The 25,273-nt window shown below is 37.7% G+C and overlaps 2 protein-coding genes across 2 annotated transcripts; both read right to left on the minus strand.

Annotated features, from left to right (window-relative positions):
* Positions 1-922: 922 nt before the first annotated feature.
* LOC128506305 (E3 ubiquitin/ISG15 ligase TRIM25-like) lies at positions 923-15,451 on the minus strand. The gene is made up of 6 exons (XM_053476695.1): positions 14,818-15,451; positions 4,997-5,092; positions 4,398-4,631; positions 2,189-2,360; positions 1,924-1,986; positions 923-1,817 (listed from the first exon to the last, which is right to left on the minus strand). The coding sequence occupies exons 1-6, from the start codon at positions 15,409-15,411 to the stop codon at positions 1,294-1,296; spliced, it is 1,683 nt and encodes a 560-aa protein (XP_053332670.1). The 5' UTR covers positions 15,412-15,451; the 3' UTR covers positions 923-1,293.
* A 2,318-nt stretch (positions 15,452-17,769) lies between these two features.
* LOC128506331 (tripartite motif-containing protein 16-like) lies at positions 17,770-23,951 on the minus strand. The gene is made up of 6 exons (XM_053476757.1): positions 23,347-23,951; positions 22,627-22,722; positions 22,235-22,468; positions 18,712-18,877; positions 18,442-18,486; positions 17,770-18,314 (listed from the first exon to the last, which is right to left on the minus strand). The coding sequence occupies exons 1-6, from the start codon at positions 23,920-23,922 to the stop codon at positions 17,785-17,787; spliced, it is 1,647 nt and encodes a 548-aa protein (XP_053332732.1). The 5' UTR covers positions 23,923-23,951; the 3' UTR covers positions 17,770-17,784.
* Between the last annotated feature and the right edge of the window lie 1,322 nt (positions 23,952-25,273).

The raw sequence follows: 25,273 nt of genomic DNA on the forward strand, positions 1-25,273 counted from the left end.
TTATAAATTCTAGTCTTTCATTTAATGCTCATGTAGACAATATCACTAGGATTGCATTCTTTCACATCAGAAATATTGCCAAGTTAAGGAATATATTGTCACTAAATGATGCAAAAAAACTAGTTCATGCTTTATCACCTCTAGATTGAACTATTGTAATGCCTTACTGTCTGGTTGTTCGACTAGGTGCATAAACAAGCTTTAATTAGTTCAGAATGCAGCAGCGAGAGTCCTCACTAGAACCAGAAGATACGAGCACATCACACCTATCTTATCTTCACTTAATTGGCTCCCTGTGAAATTCCGCATTGATTTTAAAATACTAATTTTGACATATATAGCATTAAATGGTCTCACGCCACAGTATCTGAGTAAACTGCTAGTGTCTTATGATCCTCCAAGCCTACTTCGATCAAAGGATGCAGACTGCTTGTCAGTATTACATATTATGAAAACTACAGCAGAGGGCAAGGGGAGTTTTTTCTTACAAAATGCCAAAGGTATAGAATAGCCTTCCAAATAGTGTTCTGGACTCGGACACAGTCTCAGTCTAGGGTAAAAACCTATTTATTTAGTCAAGCATTTTTGTAAATAGATTAGCCTCAGGTAAACGTGCAGATCTGGGGACTCATGGATGTAGAGTATTATGGTGAACTGGTATGGATGCTGTCTTCCTCACTCTCATTGATCACTCAGGTTTGTTGTCGGTGAAATGATTAGTGGCTTTACATCTCAGGGAGCCCTTATGTCTGTGTTTCCTGCTGGCTCTCCCTTTTAGTTATGCTGTTATAGTTAGTCCTACCAGAGTCTCTGCTTGCAGTCTATACTAAATATACATTCACATTATACATTATGTGACTCCTGCCCTAACTGTTTTCTCTCCTCTTCTGCCCTCCCCTCCCCTGTTCTCTCTCCCCCTCTTACTTTTTCCCTTTCTTGGTCACTAAAAATAGCCCTGCCCTAGTAATTACAGATATTATTGTTTAAAACCTATTGCATCTTAGGACAATTAGACAGGTTGCCTATACATCGCAGCCACACATACACTCACAAACACACTCATTCACACACTACAGGCAATTTGTGAATGATTTTTGTAATTAATTAATAAATTTTATTTAATTATTTATTTTTATTTGGAGCACTTAAAAAACAGAAACTGTTTGGTTTATTTTATACGATTGTATATAGTATGATCTTAGAATAATGATTTGATATTTAAATTTTGCCACAGTTACAAACTGTGCATCAGTTTTATCATTCTTTTTCTGACCATTAAACTCCACTGACATGTTATTTTGGACGACACAACCTCAAAACTGATGAAACACCAACCCAGAATCCAGCATACAGAGGCTGAGTGAATGTAGTGCGGACTCTGTGGAAGGGCCTTATCTTTTCACAGACACTGTAGAAGGACAGAGTTCCTGCACTGTGATCCACATACACTCCTATTCTAGAGGATGATGGAGCTTTAAGATCAATCTTTATATTGTTGTGCCAGAAAGACAGAGAAGAAGAAGAACACAACAAACTCCAGGATTGGTCGTTCCGTCCAAACACACACTCATCACCCTGTCCTTTCCTACTCATGTCTTTATATGAGATTGCTATGGACACACTACCACTCCACTCCACCTCCCAGTAACAGCGTCCACACACACTCTCCTTACAAAACACCTGACACCAGTAATCAAATCTCTCTGGATGATCAGAGTACGGCTGCTTTCTCTCAGTGAATGTCAACGCTCTGTTCTTCTTAGACAGAATGAGGTTACAATATGCCGTGTCAGGATCCAGAGTCAAATAATGGAAATCTAAAAATAGAAGAGAAAAATAAACTGAACAATGTGTAGATATTTAGATTTTGTCTTCTGTCATTTGTGTGTATGTGTGTGTTTGCGTGTTTTTGTTTGGGCATACATTTAAAAAAATCTTCTCTACTTTCTGGGTCAAATGGTGAAAACGACTGATTAAATGCCACAGCTGGGAAGAGAGAAAGAAACAAAAGATTTCACAAGGTAATACAATTAATTGGTATTCAGTGAGCAAATAAAAATTAATCAGGAATAAATCTGAACTAGTTATCATGCTAATTTAAGGTTTATTTTATGGACAGGACATTAAGACACATGATTTTTGAGTGAGCAAAGACATCCATCATTATGTTAGGAACAGCTTCTCTTACCACGTGGAGGGATTTTGTTGAATTCCTTTTCACAGAATTCCTCAAATCTCTTTTTCAGATCTGAGAGAGAAGTCCTTACTCCATCAAATGAAAAATGTTGATGGACACTGATGCTGAATGACTGTAAATCTGATCTGACTATTTGAGAAGATTGGAGTCCAGAAGCTAATGTCTAGAAAATGCAAGTAAAACTTAAAATGAATAGCATGAATAAAAAAGAACTTACTGTACTGTACTTACTTACAACATTACAGTTATTGTACACTGACTGGGATGTTGACTAAGATATTGAATGGGGTTTAACATAAAAAGTTAAAAAAGACTTTCAGTAAAATGATACTGTAACAACCACCAAACACGAGGAGAACATGCAAACTCCACTCACATGGTGGGAATCAAAACCTTGACATTGGAGGTGTGAGACCACAGAACTGTCTACTATGGCTCCATGCTATATAGCTTAGCAGTTCAATAATAATGTGGAGTTAATTATGTGCCAAAATGTAACAAACAAACACAATCTGCTTTGCAAAGAAAAAAATCGACTTTCTCACAAATGCAGCGTTTTGCAAACAAACACAATCTGCTTTGCAAAGAAAAAAAATAGACTTTCTCACAAATGCGTCCAACGTATTTTCTCACAAACGCACCCAACGTATTTTCTTACAAATGCAAGGGAGCAACTTCTTCTTCCAAAACAGCAGATGGTGCTATCGGTCAATTTACTCTATTCTGCCGAGACCTCAAACAACGTGTTTATGTCCCAGAGGAATATGAGTGGGGAACAGTTTTGAGGTGTCTATTATATATCCAGACAGCCAGACATATTAATAATCCACTATCTTTAGGATAGAGCCCTGTAGGGGAATACAGTTATATCAAACCACAGTTGCTTTTTCATATTTGGCTTTTTATATCCATAATGGACGTATGCAACATGATGCATCAAAATCTTTTATAATTATTGGTCATATCTACATTTAAATAATCTGTGTCTGTAGTGCATTACTACATTGTAGACAGCTGTTGCAGCGCGAGGTGTAGATACAGTAAGATACAAGAATCATTGTATTAGACTGCATGAAATTTATTAAACTTTTTACAAGCAGGTTTGTAATAGAATTCTGTCTGTATATCAGTATGTTTACTGTTTATTTATAGCTTTTTTTCCCCCTTATAACTTTTTATTATGGAATAAGATTATTTAAATGTAGATATGATCACTAATTATAAAAGATTTTAATGCATCATGTCGCATACGTCCGTTATGGATATAAAAAGCCAAACATGATGGCAGTTCTTCCAGCCTTCAATAGTTAATTAAAATGCAACTGTGGTTTGATATAATTGTATTCCCCTACAGGGCTCTATTCTAAAGATAGTGGATTGTTAATATGTCTGGCTGTCTGGATATATAATAGACACCTCAAAACTGTTCCCCGCTCATATTCCTCTGGGACATAAGGGTAAACCATATAAACACGTTGTTTGAGGTCTCAGGAGAATAGAATAAATTGACCGATAGCGCCATCTCCTGTTTTGGAAGATGAAGTTGCTCCCTTGCATTTGTAAGAAAATAGGTTGGCACATTTGTGAAAAAGTTTTCTTTGCAAAGTAGATTGTGTTTGTTAGTTAAATTTTGGCACATAATTAACTCCATAGTTCAATAACAAATGAAAATTAACTCACTGCTGTTTCAAAAACCCAGCTGCTGTCCACTGCCTGAAATGCATTCCCATGTACATACCTTGTGATCTCCCTTGATTTTAAAGTCTGGCATTTTACATAAATTTGTGGTATTTCTCGGCTTCTTGTCTTACATGACCAACCAGACACTGTGATCTAGATGTTTTCTTTAAAAATGTTTTAGGATTGGGTTTGCTATTTCTATTGACCTCTGCGCCTCAGGTGCTTATTCAGACCTGGACTATTACATCGTTGTCCTGGAAAGTTTACTAATGTCATGCTACAGTAATTCACCACATTGCAAAGAATCAATCTTAAGACAATTAAATTCTATATACAATCTAAAAGAGGGAAGTCCAATTTCACAATAAACTTCACATATACAGTATATACCTTTAATAAGTTTATAAAGTTTAATAATTACAACTGATCTAAAAGGAAACTAAATACAAATATTGAACAGTACACAGTAAAATAAGTGTCATTCTAAAGAGTGTGTAAGAAACTGCTGTGTCAGTGCTACCTGCAAGACATAGATGTGATCATGTGTGTGTATAAGCTGCTCCAGCTCAGTGAGTCTCCTCTGATGATCAGCAATCTCCTGCTTCAGTTGCTCCAGGAGTCGTTCAGCTCGACTCAGTTCAGTCTTCTCCTGAGCTCTGATCAGCTCCGTCACCTCCGAGCGCTTTTTCTCCATGGAGCTGATCAGCTCAGTAAAGATTATCTCATTGTGCTCCACTGCTGTCTGTGCATGCAGCTGTTAGAATACATACACACATGCACACACATACAGAATTTAAAGCTCATCCCCTTTAGAATAGGGAATTTAAGTTAGCTTTCACATTAGAGACGATTCATTTGTACCATGCCCAGAAACCACTGCTCTCCCCTCCCTACTCCCAGGTCTTATTGGCTTTCATATCTGATTTGATCTGTGCCCAAGTACACCATAACATGCTGAAGACCACCTTGTGTTCACACTGCTTAAAATCAACCAAACTTTGGGGTCAGGTGTACTTAGAAAACAGCCTGAGACCCCAGTGTGAAAATACACCAAATGTCTCCATGTTGTCCATGTTGTGTGTGTTTCTAGGAGCAGCTCTGTCTCTGCTCACTGCTCACCTTTATAGTGTTCACAGCCTGTTTCAGCTCCTGCACCTTCTTCTGCTTCTCCTGGATTCTCTGCTGGGATTTCATCTGCTCCTCCTTTAACTCACTCTGACAGAAGACATTTTCAAATGCAAATGAACATTTTGCATTTGAAAAAAAAAAATGACTTCTCTGTGATTTAATAAAATTTGGGCTGCAGCTTGATTTTATTTTTTTGTTCCTTATTTAACATATATTTATATTAAATTATCTTTCAATTATTTATTCAAGTTAGAGACAATAACAAACAATTCACTATAGCATGTGATTTACTTTGTATAAATTCTCCTCTATGTTTACCATGAGTAGATATTTACCATGGTAAGACAATGGCTAGACGACTTGGTCTATTTTTCAGAACCCTGTGCGACCCATTAGAAGTTTGAGCCCTGAATGATCACCTATTCCAAATAAGTCCGATGGCTTATCCCATTATTATGTCCACTATCAACCATAAACAAAAGAGCTGTTTAGAAGAATCAGCAATAAAGAGATATTGCGGAAAGTCATTAAGGTGTAATGACCAGAGAGAATAAGGGAAGTCCCTCATGGCTTTCCTGGTGGACCCATAAAGAGGTCTTGACCTATTGTTTAAAATTCTCACTATTAAAGAACAGTCAGTTATTGGGATGCAAGACTGGGGCTAAACAGTTGTCTCCGTGAGAAAACTTGTTTGTTTGAGACATTAGGAAAAAAAATGTTATGGAGCATGAAGATTAGACTTTGGAGCAATGGAAAAAGGTCTTGTAGTCTGACAAGACTACCTATACCAGAGTGATCAGTGAAAGAAGGCAAGCACATCAAGCAATGCACAAATCATGCATCGTGCCTACTGCACAAATGTCAGGAAGCAGTGTTATGATCTGGGGTTGTTTCAGTTGGTCAGGTCTAGGCTTGGCAATGTTATGTGGTAATAAAATGAATAATAATAATAATAATAATAATAATAATAATAATAATAATAATAATCAGCTAATGAAAAAAAAAATCTGGATTGTCTGCACAAAGAGTCCTAACTCCAGACAGATTTGTTGGACTTAATTTCTGATTTAATTTTACTTTCTCCTATAATACGAACCTGTTACCTTGTCCCACCGATTTAGCAGAGAGGAAAACATCTTGACAACATTTATTCTGCTTTTCATTGCTGATCTAGAAGCAATTCACCTACAGGTTGAAAAATTTTGCAGAACCTTTCTGTACTATAGGAAATAAGCCTGTAGTTGATGCTTAGCAACTTTTGGGCAAAAGGTATGGCTATTCACATCTGAACTGCCTTTGCATGTTCTATGTTGAAACTTCCCACATTTTTTATCTTTTTTCCACTTTAAAGGTGGGCAAGGCTGTAACAGTTTTTTGAAGCTTTCTCATTACGTCCTGATCCAACCATCAATCTACATGTCTTCCATGGACCTATTCTCAGCCTATTCCTTTCCAGGTTGGCAGGTCAGACACAAATGAATGTAACTCTAGACATCATTTTTAATTGTCTGCTGCCAGGCCACTTTCAGCTTTCAGAGTCAGGGTGCATGACAGCTTGTTGAGCTTTTCATTATCCTGCCAGGTATGAGGTAGGGCGGACCAGTGAAATTGCATTTCTGCCACACAAACACAGCATCTGGAATGATATTGCAGCAGTTTTTTACGAAGCAGCCTTAAACGTAGAATGACGGCAGTCTTGGAGTCTATTTGCTAATTGGTGGCCCATTGCACAATTGCACATTGGTGTTCCTGAGCACAATTTTTCCCCCTCCTCAATCCCCCTGCAGGTCTGCGTGCACACTGTAACATCGGTTCTGATCCCGGGCACAACCGGAAACAGTAGGTGGCAGTAGAGACATAATTGGTATGTTTTTTATAGGAAAAAATCTAAGAAAGAAGAAGAAACACTAGCTTGGGACACCTGTTAATGCTCTGTGTCTATGTTTTTATTTTGTGACTAAAACAATGGCGCCCTAAACAACATGCCTACTGACACTATATATCGCACGGCTCAGAGGGTGAAATGAGTGCACGCAGTAATGAGGTTCTGTAAATATTTCCTTTTTCATCGCAAATATAAAGTGTTTACGTACACTTTATTAATCACAGATGTAAACAGAGAATGTGCAAGAAATGCTACAAATAAATATAATGGCTGTTATAATAAAGTTCAACGAATAGCATAGATACATATAATAAATAGTAAATATCTAATCATGTATTTTCTGTTCCCCCAGGATCAACTGGGTTCAAGAGCGGTCTGGTGTGTGATGGAAGCATGTCCTCGGACCTGCCGAGACCAGGAATGGATGCCAAATTCTCCTATCTAGAAAACAAAATTCATATAAGAGAGATGCTTGTGCTTTTTTATCACCATCTTCTAGGCTAAAGTGTAAGTAATGTAATTACTAAAACTATATTCCCTCGTATGAAACGGGGCAATAGCACATGTTCCTGACATACTGGTAACACTTTATGGCACGTTTTTAATGTTATTACTATATAAACACTGGCAGCAATTTTTGACACGTTGATTTAACGTTACTACAAGTACAACAGGCCAACCGATTAAACTAACCATGTAAATTAAATGTGAAATAAAACTCAAAACAGTTAATTATTTACATATGCAAGTATATAAAAACTTCCAACTTGCTTGGTAGTATTAGGTTGGATTAATGGCTAGAGCACTGTCCCACTGTCCACTAGTGTTTACACAGACCAACAAGCTGAGGTTAGACATTACTGTGTCATGAAGTTTAAAAGTAAACATGAAATCTTTATTAACTTTTGTGTTTACAGGTCTGTTAGCTTTTCTGAAAGGGCATTACTTTACCCATACTGCAGAAATCAAGTCCTAAAATGCACAAATAAAAACATTATGTGGATAAATTTTGAAATGGAAATGATACAATAGAATTGCCGTGAATTTAGTAAATGTCAGTGTAATCTAAATATCCTAAAATAAACTCCCTGAAAATGACGAAGCACTGAAAATTAGTAGTTGAATTATCTGATAATATCAGACAATAATTTCAATTGCGAAACTGAATTATGTTCATGGGGTTCTTGTATTATCAGTAGTGAGCACAAAGCAACAGAATGCAGTTATTTTAAAGGTGTGTGGGGGGTGATTCTTTCTATACACACTGTAATTAAGATTTGCTAGGAATTTCTTTTTTATTTTATTTTTTTTAGATCAGTAATGAGTTTCTGAGAATTATAACTGCTCCACTTCAAGCAAGATTGCTGGTTTCCTTGAACAAGCAACACTACAAACTCATTGAGATCATCAGAAACAAGGAAGGAATTGTCAGAGAGAAGACCAGAGATATAATCTTCATCTTCAAGTTCTTGATCTGGTATGTACTTGCTCAAAAAAGCAGAAATTAGCTTGGTGTCAAATTATATATATATATATATATATATATATATATATATATATATATATATATATATATATATATATTGTGAATGGAAGCCACAGGAGCTGGGCAAGGCATCCAAATCAAGTTGGCTGTGACACACTAAATACTAGCAGAATAAAACATTTTAGTTTAACTTGTTTACAGGTTAGTGAATGCTGTCTGAATACAGGTTTCAATGTCTGCCATGTTCATTTTATCACGCTTTACAAGCCTAACATAACCAACAATACTATGTTTGTTTTTACATGCCTAGAGCCTGGAGGTGAATGTATGAAGAGAGTATCTCCTGAAATGTCTTATGGTGTATTTAGTGGAAGATGTGGACCAACTGATTAAGCACTAGTAAGCATTTGTTCATGAAGCATTTCAACCTTAGAACTGAAAAATATTACTGAATTGATAAATTAGCTTTGCTCTAAGGTCCAGGTGACAGCTTGGTGGTGCTGGGGTTTGAACCTGTGAGCTTCCAATCAGTATACCAACATCCAAAAACCACACAACTACCTCTGCCCCTTCATATTGACAAATATGAGGTCAGTGGCATTATCAGCTGCAGCACAACCTTTACACAGGGCCATTATTATTTTTTTAAATCATAGTATGTTTTAACATTAGTTACATACATGCTCCTAAACCTTGTGGAAAGACTTCACGAAAGAGCTGAAGCTGTTATAACTGCAAAAGGCCAACATCATATTAAACCCTATGGATTAAGAAGTGGATGTTATTTAGGTTTATACTGTATGCATGTGAAGGCAGGCGAGCCAATACTTTTGGCAATATAATGTAATATATAATGTGTGTGTGTGTGTGTGTGTGTGTGTGTGTGTGTGTGTGTGTTATATGTATACCAGTTGTTTTGGCCTATTCATTGACATAATTACATTTAACTTGATGCACCATAATCCTAGGTGTTTTTTTTGTTTTTTGTTTTTTTTTGCACTTATATGAAGCATTAATTTATTTTCATACATCAGACACTGTTTTGCCAAGTAGAGCAACTTGTTTAACAAATGTCCTTTCTTTTATTAGGTTGTTCAGAAAGATAACGCTCAGGCAGAAATAACCCTGTTTGTCCTCAGGGAGGTAGAAGACTGTCTTCAGCCACCACATGAAATCAGGATTGTGACTTATTGAGTCTCCATCAGTCGCACACCAATGTTCCATGTTGTTTGGCCTCATCTATGTGCTAAACTTGAGCTATCTTGATAAACGCAAACACACTTTTGTGGCCCTGTAGAAAATATTTAGGGAACGTATAGCTTATTGACAGTAAAGTATAAAATTTTGGTCACTTCATTTGTCAAACAATTGTCAGATTTCACATGGTTGGCAAATAGGTTTATACAGTTCTTAAGATTAAGTTATTAAAATGCATTGTTTTATTTATTTTATTTTTGTTTTTTGTCTTTTAATTGGAGAAATAATAGTACAACAAAAAGAAAAGGTAATGTATCGTTTCAAGGAAATAAATGTTTTTGGAGGAGAAATTGTGTGTTCATTATCTTATTTATTTTTTAAAGGTTGCTTACTTCATTTATACATGTAACTTCTCTACATAAATGAACTTTTTTGGTTTAAAGATAATTTAATTTTTTTATTTCAGAAAAAGACTATATATTGTATAATTCATAAAATTAAGTTTGTATGTAATCATACTTTTAATTTGAGAATAATGAAAAAGATAACTACTATAATTTACTCCTATTACTTTATACTACATGAATGTAAGTTGTTTTCAAGGTAAACACTAAACTTAAATACAATGTTAAATTTTAGGTTTTTCTAAAGTGATATAATCAAGTTGTTAGAAAGTAGAAAAATAAGTTTGACTGGCCCAAAGCATTGTAATAACTTTTGTTTCTGATTTGGATGGATGAATTTCTTTTGCTTTGGGAAAACTTAAAAATCTATTTATATTTAATCAAAATTAAACCTTAAATAATATTTTGACGTTTGATTTGAGAGAATGTAGCAACTTGAATTTTTTTTTTTAAGTTAATCCAAAGTATTATTTTAAAAACTTTTGTTTTTGATTTGGATGGATGAATTTATTTTTGTTTTGGGGAAACTTAAAAAAAATTAATATCAAATAAAAATTTAACCTTAAATAACATTATGACATTTGATTTGAGAGAAAGTAAAAAAATTGCTTGTAACAAATTGAAGCAATTTTTTAAAGTTAATCCAAAGTGTCATTTTTTTCAGTGTACATGATCTGGTAACACTGGTATATGTGTGAGCAGGTGAGGTAGGGATGAGAACGTCTCGGGTTACTTTGCTGTAACCCTGTTCCCTGAAAAGGCAGGAACGAGATGCTGTGTAAAAAACGCTATGGGAACATCTTTTCATGTTGCCGGTTGTGAAGCATGTGTGTATCAAACACGGCAAATTTTGGCTTATATAACCTCGTTCAGGTGACGTCATCTGATGAGACGCAACTGCAGGTTATAAATAGGAGTAAACCGGAAACATTCCTCAGATCGATTTTGTCTGAAGGGACGTCCAGTCACGCAGGCAGTGCGGCATTGGAGCGCAGCATCTTGTTCCCTCCTTTTCAGGGAACAGGGTTATAGCAAAGTAACCCGAGACGTTTCCTTTCAAAGGCTACACTCGATGCTGCATGAAAACGCTATGGGAACAAGAATACCAACACCGCCGCACTGCAAGTGTCTGGACCCCAAGGTTGTGTAGCGTGTGCGCACAAATGCCAAAGAGGACTTAGAACTATATTTGGAAGGCTGACTCGAGGATCCGTGAGTCCGGAGTAGCATGAACATTCAGACTATAAAATCTAACAAATGTGTGTGGAGAGGATCAACCTGCCGAATTACACACTTGCTGCAGGGGAATACCTCTTGGCAGCGCAATAGATGAGGCGATCCCCCTGGTTAAATGAGCCCTAATTCCTAGATGCGAAGTGAGCCCACACGCCTCATAGGAGTGGGCAATAGCATCTCTTACCCAGTGTAGTGGCGGCCGCATAAAGGCATAATCTGGGCCACATACGAGCCAAGGCGTCCAGACCCAGGGGAGCTGGAGGAACCAGGAGAGTTGGAGAGTAGTAAAAGGGACATTTGCTGTTCTTGGGGGGCAAAGAGGTCAACTTCTGCTACATGAAATCTCTCCCAGATTAACTGACTACTTCGGGGTGGGGTTTCCATTCCCCGTGTGTCAGAGCTTGACCGAACAGCACAACTGCTCTCACATTTGCCCTGGAATGTACAGTAAATCGCCCTAAGGGACAGAACCTTGTCCTGTACCCAAAGCAGAAACTGGTGCGCTAGCTTTTTTAGTGGCGCGAGCGCAGTCCGCCCTGGCGATTAATATATGAGACTGCCGTAGTGTTGTCTACTCGCACTAGGACATGCTAGCCTCTAACTGCTGGAGGAAATGTTTTAGCGCCAGAAATAGAGCCATTATTTCAAGGCAATTGATGTGCCGTGCGAGAAGATGACCTCTTCAGCTACCTTGGGCTGGACGATCATCAAAGACCGCACCCCAGCCCGTGAGGGAAGCATCTGTCGTTAGCATCTTGCGATGACAAGATGGACTTAGAGTGGGACCCAGAGTCAAAAAACGGGGTCTGAACCACATAGAAAGGGTACGAAGCCCCTGGCGCAAAGTGAAATTTCCCAAAAGCCTGTTCGTATAGCTTAGCCTCCCAAAACCTAGTGGTGACGGAATTAACAGCGTCGCTGAACAGACACCAAGGAGGTCATAAAACGGCCGATAGCATGGGCTGTCTGTTTGGTTGCACAAAGGGACAAGTCAGTAGCCCGGCGTAATTCTGCGAATGCTTTCTCATTCACGGTGCCGCTCGTGCTTAAATCCTTCAGCAGATCAGCCTGGTACGCCTGCAAGACTGCCCTGGTGTGCAAAGAAGCGCCGGCTGGACCTGCTGCTTGGAATGCCTTTCCTACCAGGGTAGTAGAAGTTCTACACGGCTTGGAGGGAAGTGTTGGCTTCTTTAGTGAGGATGATGTCTCATAAGAGAGATAGCCCGCGAGCGTCTCTTCTATCTGGGTTATCACCATATAACCTTGTGCTTTTGCATCAACTATATTTGCATAAAACAAAGTCGATGGTACAAAAATACGGGCTGAATAAGGCTCATTCCAAGAATAAGTTAATTCGTTGTGGAGGTCGTCGAAAAAGGGGGGGACATCTCACTTTAAACTCTTCCATTATATCGGTGAGTTAAACACTTTTCTTTGCTTTTTAATGCGATCTGAAGACGAAAAGAATGTTTCTGATTTACTCCTATTTATAACCTGCGTCTCATCAGATGATGTCACCTGACCGAGGTTATATAAGCCAAAATTTGGCGTGTTTGATACACACATGCTTCACAACCGGCAACACGAAAAGATGTTCTCATAGCGTTTTTCACGCAGCATCGAGTGTAGCCCTTGAAAAGGAACAATGCTTGGGGTGCAAAGTGGGGTGCATTTTTATTGTCCAGTACTGTAGTGTCAGCATTTACATGTATACAGTGGGAACTGAGATAATAATAATAATAATAATAATAATAATCTTCTTCTTTGTCTGTCGATCTGTTCCCTTTCAGGGGTGGCCATAGCGAATCATCTGCCTCCATCTAACCCTATCCTCTGCATCCTCTTCTCTTACACCAACTAACCTTATGTCCTCTCTCACTGCATTCATAAATCTCCTCTTTGGTGTTCCTCTAGATCTCCTGCCTGGCAGTTCCAACCTCAGTAGTGATGCTCGAGTCGTCTGGTAACCCGCGGACCCCGCGGGTAGCCCGCGGGTCGGGTTGGGGCGGGTAATTAAAAACAAAATTAAATAAAAAATCCATATATGTTGCGTGCAATTCCTTATAGCCTATATTAAATATTTGGGAATATATATTTTCATATTTTATTAAGTTCTTTGATAAGGTTACGTCACGTGACCTAAATGTGACCAGTCTTGAAAGCACCAAGCAGCTACCGCTGCCAGTCACAACAAAAACAAAGAAATAAAAGTGAAGCGGGAGAAATTGAGGTCGGGAAATTACATAATTAAAAGGAATGTAAACTGTAGGCCTGCCCTATATAAATCTAAAATAAAAAATAGTTTAGCCTAGATTACAAACGCTGATTTGTAAATGTTTAAAATGTGTATCATTACCTTGTTATTAATATGACCTGATTTATCGTTCATATTCATAATCATATTTTGTTGCCAGTTTACGGGGCGATGTTTCCAAGCACTTTTAGGCTGAAATAAAGGCTGTTTTCAGTTGAATTACAATGCCTAGTATGTCTATTTAATGGTCGCGGGTGCGGGGCGGGTTGTAAAAAAACCCCGACCCACGCATCACTAAACCTTAGCATCCTTCTACTCATATATATATACAGTCTCTCTGAACATGTCCAAACCACCTTAATCTGGACTCTCTGAGTTTATCTCCAAAACATCTAACATGGGTTGTCCCTCTGATGAACTCATTCTTGATTCTATCCATCCTTGTCACTGCCAAAGAGAACCTCAACATCTTCAGCTCTGCTACCTCTAACTCTGCCTCTTGTCTTTTCTTCAGGGCCACTGTCTCTAAGCCATAGAACATCGCTGGTCTTACCACTGTCCTGTACACCTTTCCTTTTATTCTCGATGATACTCTTTTATCGCACTACACACCTGACACTTTTCTCCACCCAATCCAACCTGCCTGTACCCGCCTCTTCACCTCCTTTGAACACTCTCTGTTGCTCTTGACCGTTGACCCTAAGTACTTAAAATCCTGCACCTTCTTTACCTCTGCTCCCTGTAGCCTCACTGTTCCTCTTCAGCCCCTCTCATTCACACACATGTATTCTGTCTTGCTGTGGCTAACCTTCATTCCTCTGCTTTCCAGAGCATACTTCCACCTCCAGCAAACAAAAAGGGGCTTAGAGCCGATCCTTGATGCAGACCCACCACCACTTTGAACTCTTCTGTCACACCTACAACACATCTTACCACTGTCTTAGCGCTCTCATACAGTACATGTCCTGCACTACTCTGAAATATTTCTCTCCAGTGGCGTTGTTGTTAACCTGGGCCAGGACCGATATGGGAATTATATTTGTGATTCGCATCATTAATTTGGCAAATGTTTTACGCCCCTTGTGATGCTTCCAGGATTTAAGATAAGCTATTACCTTGTGTGTGCCACAAAAGGAAATTACATTTGATAAGCATGCTTAAAACGTAAAGATTTGCTTAAATATTCTATAACTGGCCTGACCAGATTAAAGTCAATTATTTTTTACAAGCTTTTACTAACATTAAGACTGCTTTTATAACATTCATTTATCTAATAAAAACATTATTTTTAAAATATTAGTAAATACAATTTGTATGATGAAATTAAAATTAAAACAATTTAATTCTCACCTGTTTCTCAGCTCTTTCTGCTGCAGCTGTGACGGTGTCGTGTCCTTTGTGATTATCCATCGTACACAAATAACAGATGCAGGTTTGATCAGTACGGCAGTAGATCTCAATCAGCTTGTTATGTTCAGAGCAGATCTTCTCTTGAAGTTTTGCTGAAGCTTCAATTAATGTGTGCTTTTTCAAAGCAGGAACTTCCAGGTGAGGTTTCAGATGAGTTTCACAAAATGAAGCTAAACACATCAGACAGGACTTAACAGCTTTGTGTTTTCTCCCAATGCAGAAATCACACTCCACATCTCCAGGTCCAGCATAACAGTGAGCAGAAGAAGCAGCTTGGACTTCAGTCTTCTTCTTCAGTTTCTCCACCACTTCAGCCAGCATGTTGTTTCTGCGTAGAACAGGCCTTGGAGTGAAAGTGTCTCTGCACTGAGGACAGCTGTAGACGTCCTTCTGATCCTCCTGGTCCCAGCAGTCATTAATACACACCTTACAGAAACTGTGACCACAGGGGATAGCCACCGGATCCTTCAGGAGATCCAGACAGACTGAACAGCTGAACTGATCCTGATCCACTGAAATACTAGCGTCAGCCATTTTTCTCAGACAGTAAGTAAGAGATAAGAGACAGGTATGTGAAAACTAGTTTATTTCTCTTTGAATATATTTTCGGTTTTTGCGTTTATACTGTGTGTGAGAAAGAGAGAGAGAGAGAGAGACAGAGAAAGAGAAAGAGTGGGTGGAGCTATAAGGTTCAAGAATTTTTGCTGATTTGAAAGAAGAACAACAACATTCCACTAACTGATCTGAAATAAGACTTCCTTATAATTATCATAATAAGAATTTATGATTACGTCTTTGTTTATTTATTTCCACTTGTTGCAGTGAGTATCACTTACTGTGTATATACATAGCACATTACTAGTCTTACATGTAAATGTAGCAAATGTAGCACACTGTATTCAGGAAATCTATCAGGGATTTCTATGAATAAAAATTATACAGTATATAGTATATTTTCCATGTAAACTGGCAATTTTGTTAAATATATTTGATTAAATCCTTTAGAAAATAGGTTATGAACTTTATGTTGGTAGAGAGACTTCAGGAACTGAAGGGAAAAAAGTGTGTTTAATGTGCATGCAAACAGTGTGAAGACTCATTTAAATGTTCCCTAACTGGTCTGACCAGATTACAGTTCACTCTGAAAACAATCTTCTGACTGATAAACACACTAATATTGAAATATCAAGGAATACTTTTGGTGATTTAATTCTAATTAAATTGAATTCTACTATAAAACGATTATAATACCAAAATCGAATTGAAATTAATTTGATTGAACTGAATTCAAGGCAGCACAGTGCTATAGTTGTTAGTTCCATCATCTTGGACCTCCAGAGTCCGGTTGTTCTCCCCAAGCTTGGTGGGTTTCCACTAGGTACACTGGTTACCTTCCACAGTCCAAAGACCTGCAGATTGGGCTAATTGGCATGCCCAAATTGCCCATAGTACTGTATGTGAGTGTGTGTGTGTGTGTGTGTGTGTGTGTGTGTGTGTGTGTGTGTGTGTGTGTGTCCTGTGAGAGAGTGGCACCCTGTGCAAGGTTTCCTTCGCCTCATACCCTAAGCCTCCTGGGATAGGCTCCAATCCCCCTTGCGACCCAGAATACAGGATAAAGTTTAATAGATGATTAGTGAGTGAATTGATTTCTAACCTGTTTCTCAGCACGTTCTGCTGCAGCTGTGATCCAAACATACTGGACAGATAAACTGATCCTGATCTGATGAAATACTGGCCTCAGCCATTTTTCTCAGACATTAAGTGATAAGTATGCAAAAAAGACACTTATGCCTGAAGGAACTTTTTTGCTGACCCCAATGACTATAAGTAATTTAAAGTGCTATGTGATAGGTTATTCGGGTATATAAAGGTACTTTTCAAGTAAAAAAAAAAAAAAAAAAGATAATAATAGTTGTAATAAATCTTAGATAAATAATTATAATTCATAGCCCCTTTTGTTTGTCTTAATTAACAGTTTTTGTCTGAAACAACTAACATGTAAAAACCTTACTTTCAGTAGTTTCAGGGCGGAGCGCTCTGATTTTATTGAGGCTTTTTTAGCATGTTGCTCTTTTCCTTCTTTTTTAACCTTTTCTATATATTGGTATTCATTTCACTCTTTCTTTTTGTTCGGTTTGCTTGTTAGGTGATTTCATTACTATATTTTTGCACAAACAATTGCTACAAAACAAATCACACTAACACATTTTTTTGCAATAGCAACAGTGTAGAATTTTATTTCTGTATCAATTTTTTTGTATTCACATAAATGTAATGAATGCAACTAGTTTTATAAAAATATATTTAATTTAATAAATTTACATAAAATTGATTCACCTACTCATAAAGATGGGTATCACTTAATGTTAAGTATTTTTGATGAATTTTTATTCATAAAATACATGCATTACTAAAGTAGGTAATGTAATATTTATCCGCAATTCTTATTTTACTCAAGAAAATCTTTAACATACTGATAATAAGGCATAAAATTAAATTACACAGGTTTTGTATGTATGTGAAAATGTTTATTACAAAGAAATGACAGATTTTATATAAAGTGTTCTAGAAAAGTATAAAAGTAAACAGTCATATAAGACTATAGAAAAGTATAGACTTCAGTACGTATATAGAAAAAAGTATTTTTTTATTCTTTTAAGAAATACATGATTATAAACATAGACATTTTTTTAAAACTCGATATCACACTAGCAATACTTTTATTTTGGACCATTTTACTGGGTTCCATTTTGAATGTTTGTGCACAATAACATGGATCTAGAATTTAAAATCTGTAACAATTATATATATATGTATATGTATATATATCTATCTATATATATATATATATATATATATATATATATATATATATATATATATATATATATATATGAAAATAACTTCCTATTTTGGAATGCACAGTTTTATAGTTGATGGGAAGCAAAGCCCAAACCCAGCGTACAGAGGCTGAGTGAATGTGGTGTGGACTCTGTGGAGGAGCTTCATCGTGTCAGAGACGCTGTAGAAGGACAGAGTTCCTGCACTGTGATCCACATACACTCCTATTCTGGAGGGTGATGGAAGGTTGAATGTAGTTTTGATGTTGTTGTGATAAAAATAAAGAGAAGCAGAAGAAGACCACAGACTCCAGGACTGATCATTATGCCCAAACCTGCACTCATTACCCTGTCCTTTCCTGCTGATTCCTTTATAAGAGACTGAAATGTCCATACCCCCCCATCTGCTCCGCTCCACCTCCCAGTAACAGCGTCCACACACACTCTCCTTACACAACACCTGAGGCCAGTAATCAAATCTCCCTGTATGATCAGAGGTCTGCTGCTCTCTTTCACCGCGTGTCAGAACTCTGTTCTTCTCAGACAGAATGAGGCTACGATGTGCCGTGTTGGGATCCAGAGTCAGAAAACAGAAATCTAAACGAAAATTGAAAAGAAAGCAAAGACTGAGAAAGTTGTCTGTGTGTATACATAGTTTTAAAGAAAACTGAAAAATTGTCATGAAGGAAAATGTGTTTATGGTTATATAATGTTTTGGATTTACATTGTAGAAATTCGTCTCGGTTCTTGAGCTCAGGTACAATATCAGCTGGGGAGACAAAAATACAAATGTGTCTCATTCTTTAGCTCAGAAATGTGCTTAGGTCACATGTCAGTCTTGAAGCACCAGAGTTTCTCAGTTCTAACACAAACTCATTCACTTTATCAGCTCACCATTTATACTCAAACCAGGTGAGTGTTAAAAACTCTAAACTCTGCAGAGCTGTAGTGCTCAGGAATGAAGCCTTTCTCTAGCAGGAACAGCTCCTCTTACCATGTGGAGAGATTTTGTTGAATTCTTTCTCACAGAATTCCTCGTGTCTTTTCTGCATAGCTGAGAGAGAATGTTTAAGTCCATCAAATGAGATAATGTGAGTGATGCTGGTTCTGGAAATGTTTCTGCTTCCTGATGGGGAAGACTGAAGTGCGGAATCTACAGTCTACAATAAAGCAATAAAGTAAAGAAGATTCAAAAGCATCGAGTATATCGGTTTTAATGTTTCATGCTTATGCAAAGTTGTCTTGTGTACATCCTACAATTATTTGGTCACTATAATCACCCAACAATTGCTACACAAAAATTTACTACAATTTACTATTATCTGTCAGTGGTTCTCAAACATTTTCTGTCATTCCCCACTCAAGGGGGTGGGCAAATTTTCAAGCCCCACTTGTCAACAAAATGATAACGAAATCGGCCAAGTTTACTTTTTATTAAAAAATCAATTTCTAAACCAATAAAATCAAATAACTTCCTACTTTGTTGGGTCTCATGCTGTCTGCTGCCAGCGGTTTTAGACACAAAACACACACGGGTCTCTCCCCCACCCCCACCATCCCCACCATGAATCCAAGCGCAACATAGGCTTCATCTTGTTTTCCTTCCGGCTGGATTTTTGGTTGATTAGACTGATAGTGCTGAATCACCTGCTTTTTTTAGTTTTCACTGTTATGCTAACGACACAGTTAAATGTCTCAGCAAAACCTGATGAGATAAAACAGGTTACTAAAGTTGAGCAATGTGTGCAGGACATAAGAAATTGGATGCTAATTACCTTCCTTTTGCTTAATCCAGCTAAGACAGAAGTTCTAGTCATAGGACCGCATACAGCTAGAAGTAAGATTCTAGATCACACCATAACTTTAGATGGCCTTTCTGTTCCATCAAGTGCAACAGTAAAAGACCTCGGTGTGATTATAGATTCCAGCCTTTCATTTGAAGCTCATGTAGATAATATTAACATGATAGCATTCTTTCACCTCAGAAATATTGCCAAGAAAAGTAATATATTGTCGGTAAACAATGCAGAAAAACTAGTTCATGCTTTTATCACCTCTAGGTTGGACTATTGTAATGCCTTACTGTCTGGTTGTTCAACTAGGTGCATAAATAAGCTTCAGCTAGTCCAGAATGCAGCAGCGAGAGTCCTCACTAGAACCAGAAGATATGAGCACATCACCCCTATCTTATCTTCACTTTATTGGCTCCCTGTGAAATTTCACATTGATTTTAAAATACTACTCTTGACATATAAAGCATTAAATGGTCTCGCGCCGCAGTACCTGAGCGAACTGCTAGTGTCTTTTGATCCGCCACGCCTACTTCGATCAAAGGATGCAGGCTGCTTGTCAGTACCGCGTATTATGAAAACTACAGCTGGGGGCAGAGCTTTTTCTTACAAAGCCCCAAAATTATGGAATAGTCTTTCAAATAGTGTTCGGGACTCAGACACAGTCTCAGTGTTTAAGTCCAGGCTAAAACCCTATTTTTTTTAATCAAGCATTTTTATAAATAGATTAGCCATAGGTAAAGGAGGAGATCTGGGGGACTCATGGACGTAGAGTATTATGGTGAACTGGTATGTTTAGATGCTGTCTTCCTCACTCTCATTGATCACTCAGGTTTGCTGACGGTGAGGTGATTGTTTGCTTTACATCTCAGTTCCCCCTCATGTTTGTGTTTCCTTCCGGCTCTCCCTTTTAGTTATGATGTCATAGTTAGTCCTGCCGGAGTCTCTGCTTGCACGCTACAGTAAATATACATTTAGATTATACATTATATGACTGTGACCAGACCTAACTGTTATCTCTTCTCTTCTGCTCTCTCTTCTCCTCTTTCTCTTTCCTCTCTCCCCTTCCCTCTCTTTCTGTCGAGCTACACATGTTGTTCCTGAGCTGCCAGTGATCCAGACTTCCTCTGCTTTCCGGACCTGTCTGTCCCATCCTGGTGCCCCGCTTCTGGTTGGAGATCTCGTCACATGGATGCCTCGTGTGTCTCTTTGGGATGCGTCTTAGGTCTGGGGATGGTTCTTTCTACCTAGAAGACGGTTCTGGCCTCGACTGGTGTTGGCAGCTGTTTCTCTAAGGACTTGACTGTTCAATAGTTCAGGACTGGAACTTTATACAAGTCTACCTGGGTCTTCAATAACTAACTGGACTAACACACAGTATGAATGCAGATCAATTCCTATTACCATCTCAGGGAGTTTTTCCTTGCCACTGTCGCCCTCGGCTTGCTCACCAGGGACTATCTGACCATTTTGATTCATACACATTCAAATTCCATACAAACTTAAATAATTCTTTTAATTGTGTAAAGCTGCTTTGGGACAATGCCAATTGTTAAAAGCGCTATACAAATGAAATTGAATTTAATTAAATTGAATAAACACCATTATTCTCTACGGCGCAACAAATGATTTAGGGATCATCTAAAAATGCCGCACACCAACAAAAAGCGTAGAACGATATTGATCTTCACTTCTGTTCAGCACCTGAAGAATCAAAAAGCAACTTTGTTGCCACACTGGAAACTAGAAATGCCAGACTAGTACTGCCTGATAAAATAGTAATTTTTTACAAAAATACAGAAACATCAGCATACACATTGGAATAAATGAAATTACATACATAATACCAAATGTTTCCTTATATATTGTTCCTCTGGAATTAACATGCCAATGTTAAACCGTTATTGTTGCACTATGGTTCCACTTTTTATTTGATGTTATTTTAATTTACTTGTATTAATAATCCATTTCTTTGTGTGTGATTGTTTAGCTTCAAGTATCTGATCTTTATTGTCAAGAAAAGCATGAATTAGAATAGGTACTTTCCTATTATTTTCCACTAATTCCCTCCCGTTCATTGCGCCCCACCTGTCATGTCTGTATTCCCAACTAGTGGGGCACGCCCCACACATTGAAAACCACGGGGCTATGTTAACCATGAACAGTTCCTTTACCAGACCACCAGATGGCACTGGTATGAATATATATTTTGTTGTATTTGATTCTCTATTTCTGTTTACCCTCTTCCTTCTCTGTTCACATGTATGTGGTGTTTGGCAATTAGCTTAATTATTTAAGTCTTTCTCAACATTTTTTTTTCACTTTCTTACTTGGCATTATTGTCTTTCCTGATGAGTCTATATTCAGATTGTCCTTTTTTTCTGGCTTGCTATTACTATTTGCTTTGTATTTGTCCATAGTCTTTTTGTTTTGTTGTTTCTCTTATTTAGGTTTCCCAATATTGTTGCAACTGTACTCATTTTCCATATTTGTTCCTTTTTCTTGTTTCTGTTTGATTATTAAGTCATGTGCAACTCTCCATGACCTCATGAACTATAGCCCACCAGGCCTTCCCGGATCCTGTCCCTTGGGTTTTCTTGGTGATTATACTGGAGTAGGCTGCTTTGGACTGTGGGAAGAAACTGGAGAACTTGTAGGAAATAGACCAAGCATGTTACCAAATTTTAATCAGCTCAAAAATCCTTATTTACAGACAGCAAGTGTTACCTGGAGGAAATGGACATGATCGTGTGTGTATGAAAGCTGCTCCAGCTCAGTGAGTCTCCTCTGAAGATCAGCAATCTCCTGCTCCAGTTGCTCCAGGAGTCGTTCAGCTCGACTCAGTTCAGTCTTCTCCTGAGCTCTGATCAGCTCCGTCACCTCCGAGCGCTTTTTCTCCATGGAGCTGATCAGCTCAGTAAAGATCCTCTCACTGTCCTCCACTGCTGTCTGTGCACTCAGCTGTTAGGACACACACACACAGAGACAGGATCTCTATCATTCCCTCTATCATTGCTTAATCATCTATCATTTCCTCTCTTACTGCGACTCTAAATGACTCCATGTTGTCCATGTTGTGTGTGTTTCTAGGAGCAGCTCTGTCTCTGCTCACTGCTCACCTTTATAGTGTTTATAGTGTGTTTCAGCTCCTGCACCTTCTTCTCATTCTCCTGGATTCTCTGATTGTTTTTTATCTGCACCTCCTTCAACATACTCTGAGGACAGATGAATTCCATTTAATAATTATAAATCAAATAGTTAAAGCAGGAAAAGTTTATTTCTATTTCATTCAGTCACGTCACACCTACAGTAGCTTTGGCCACATGCCATTTTATATTTGTTGCTACGTACATCAACATGACTTGGCACAAGAGTTAATTTGCCCTATCATCAGATGTTACAAGCAACAATCACCTTCTATAAATAAACTCTGCAAGTCTAGACTGAATATCTAATAATCCTCAGTCTCTTTGTTGAACACCACCTGTCTATTTACATACTGGTTTACACTTGTCTCACTTTTCAGTCACGGTCTCCATTAACAGTAGTAACTCTTAAGAGTTTGGTTTATTAGTTAATAGGTGAATGCATTTAATGCAGAACTCATTGTGCTATTTTTCTCCTTTCTTATCTTTCTCTCTATATTGCCCATTTTCTGTATTTATTTATAACAAATACACGCTGGAGGAAATTTTCCAAACTGGTGTGACCAGACAATTAACACTGATAGACAGACATTTTACAATACCTTATCGTACATTTTAATAAGCAGAATGTAAATTGAATGATTTATGTAATCACCTTTATGAAATAGAATTAGAAGAATTTCTCATTCTCACCTGTTTCTCAGCTCTTTCCGCTGCAGCTGTGACTGTATTGTGACCTTTGTGTATGTCCATTGTGCACAAATAACAGATGCAGGTTTGATCAGTACAGCAGTAGATCTCCATCGGCTTGTTATGTTGGGAGCAGATCTTCTCTTGGAGTATTTTTGTGGCTTTGATTATCGAGTGTGTTTGCAAAGCAGGTCGCTCAAGATGTGGTTTAAGGTGAATTTCACAAAAAGAAGTCCGACACGTCAGGCAAGACTTGATAGCTTTGCATTTTCTTTCATCACAGTAATCACATTCAACATATCCAAGTCGAGGAGGTGGAAGTGGAGGTCGGACATCAATCTTTTTCAGTTTCTCCACCACTTCAGCAAGCATCTTGTTGCTGTGTAGAACAGGCCTTGGAGTGAAAGTGTCTCCGCACTGAGGACAGCTGTAGACACCATTATGATCCTCCTGATCCCAGCAGCCATTAATACACACCTTACAGAAACTGTGACCACATGGGATAGACACTGGATCCTTCAGAAGAAGTTTACACTCTGGACAGCTGAACTGCTTCTTGCTTACTGAAATACTGGCCATTTTTCTCTACTTACACACTGGGAGAGAAAACTGCACTTTCTTTCCTCTGCATAAATTTTCAGCTTATAGTCAGAGAGAGGAGGTGGAGCTTAAAGGTTCGAGGGCATGAAACCTTCTTTAAAGGAGGAGAGTGTCACTAATCTCTCTGACTATTATTAATGTAATTGATAAAGTATCATTATGAATTAGTAAGAAAGTTAATAAGAAGAGTTTTTGCACATATTTTGCTGCAGGGTCAAATAAAAAGAAGAGATTAAAACCTTATCCAGCAGTTGCATTATTATTATTATTATTATTATTATTATTATTATTATTATTATTATATTCCAGGACAGTGGGCCTCACCAATTAATTCACCAAGCTGACTCTATTTATTACCTCAACCTCCACTTAATTTGTATGAATAAAAAAACCTTTGAAACTAAATCCGAAGAGGCTGTCTAAATGCTTGTATTCATGCTGCATGTCAGTTGTCTACTGTTTCATATTATGCACACTTTGCTCAGTATTTTTTCTGTATTCATTGGTAGTCTTGTCCAGCATCAAACTGATATGTGGCATCTCTGTGATTTATTGTTGAATGAATATTAAATAAAATGAACATGAAGGGCCAATTGACCTGAACAGCATTATGGGACTTTGCTCTGGTTGTCTTACTGTATCTGATTTCTCATTTGACATTCACCTAAGTGGTTTGGTCCTTACTTTTACTATTACATATGTAATTGAATAGTGTTCAGTGGGGAATCTGAATTTTGGAGCAAGGCGTGTTCAATAAAACCAGGTGGCTGTCAAATGATGATCCATATTCGGGGAAGTCCACATATTTGATGGTGTCGGTAAGCAAGTGGTTTTCGTTCCTCATTCTTGAAATATGCCTTACACAAATCAGCACATGACAACCTTCAAACCAGATTTAAAACAGAGTCAGGCTTTGAAATCACATCACAGCTTTATTTTAATGAATAGAAACTTCATAGGTGCTTTGTAAAATATAACGTTTTTATTTATGGGAATAAAGCTGTGATGCATTTCATCCGATTTTTTCTATATCAATCTATTTCATTTTACTTAAGAGAATTGTGTAAACAGAATTTTACTGCAAATAAATGCTGGAGGTCTAAATATGTCTTTTAAAAAGTCCAGAATTTTCCTTCATTATCATGTCTCACCTGCAACTTAATTATGCCCCATATTTTATTTTGTTTTATCTCATACATAAGAATTATATTTGTCAAATCTATCATTCATGATTTAACATAGTGCAGGTTTTTGTGTAAATCTTTCATGCAAAGATCAGGTTATGATGATATTACTAGGGTAGGATGCTTTTAACTTATAAATATTAACA

This window comes from Clarias gariepinus, chromosome 2 (assembly GCF_024256425.1).
Source record: "Clarias gariepinus isolate MV-2021 ecotype Netherlands chromosome 2, CGAR_prim_01v2, whole genome shotgun sequence".
NCBI lineage: Eukaryota > Metazoa > Chordata > Actinopteri > Siluriformes > Clariidae > Clarias > Clarias gariepinus.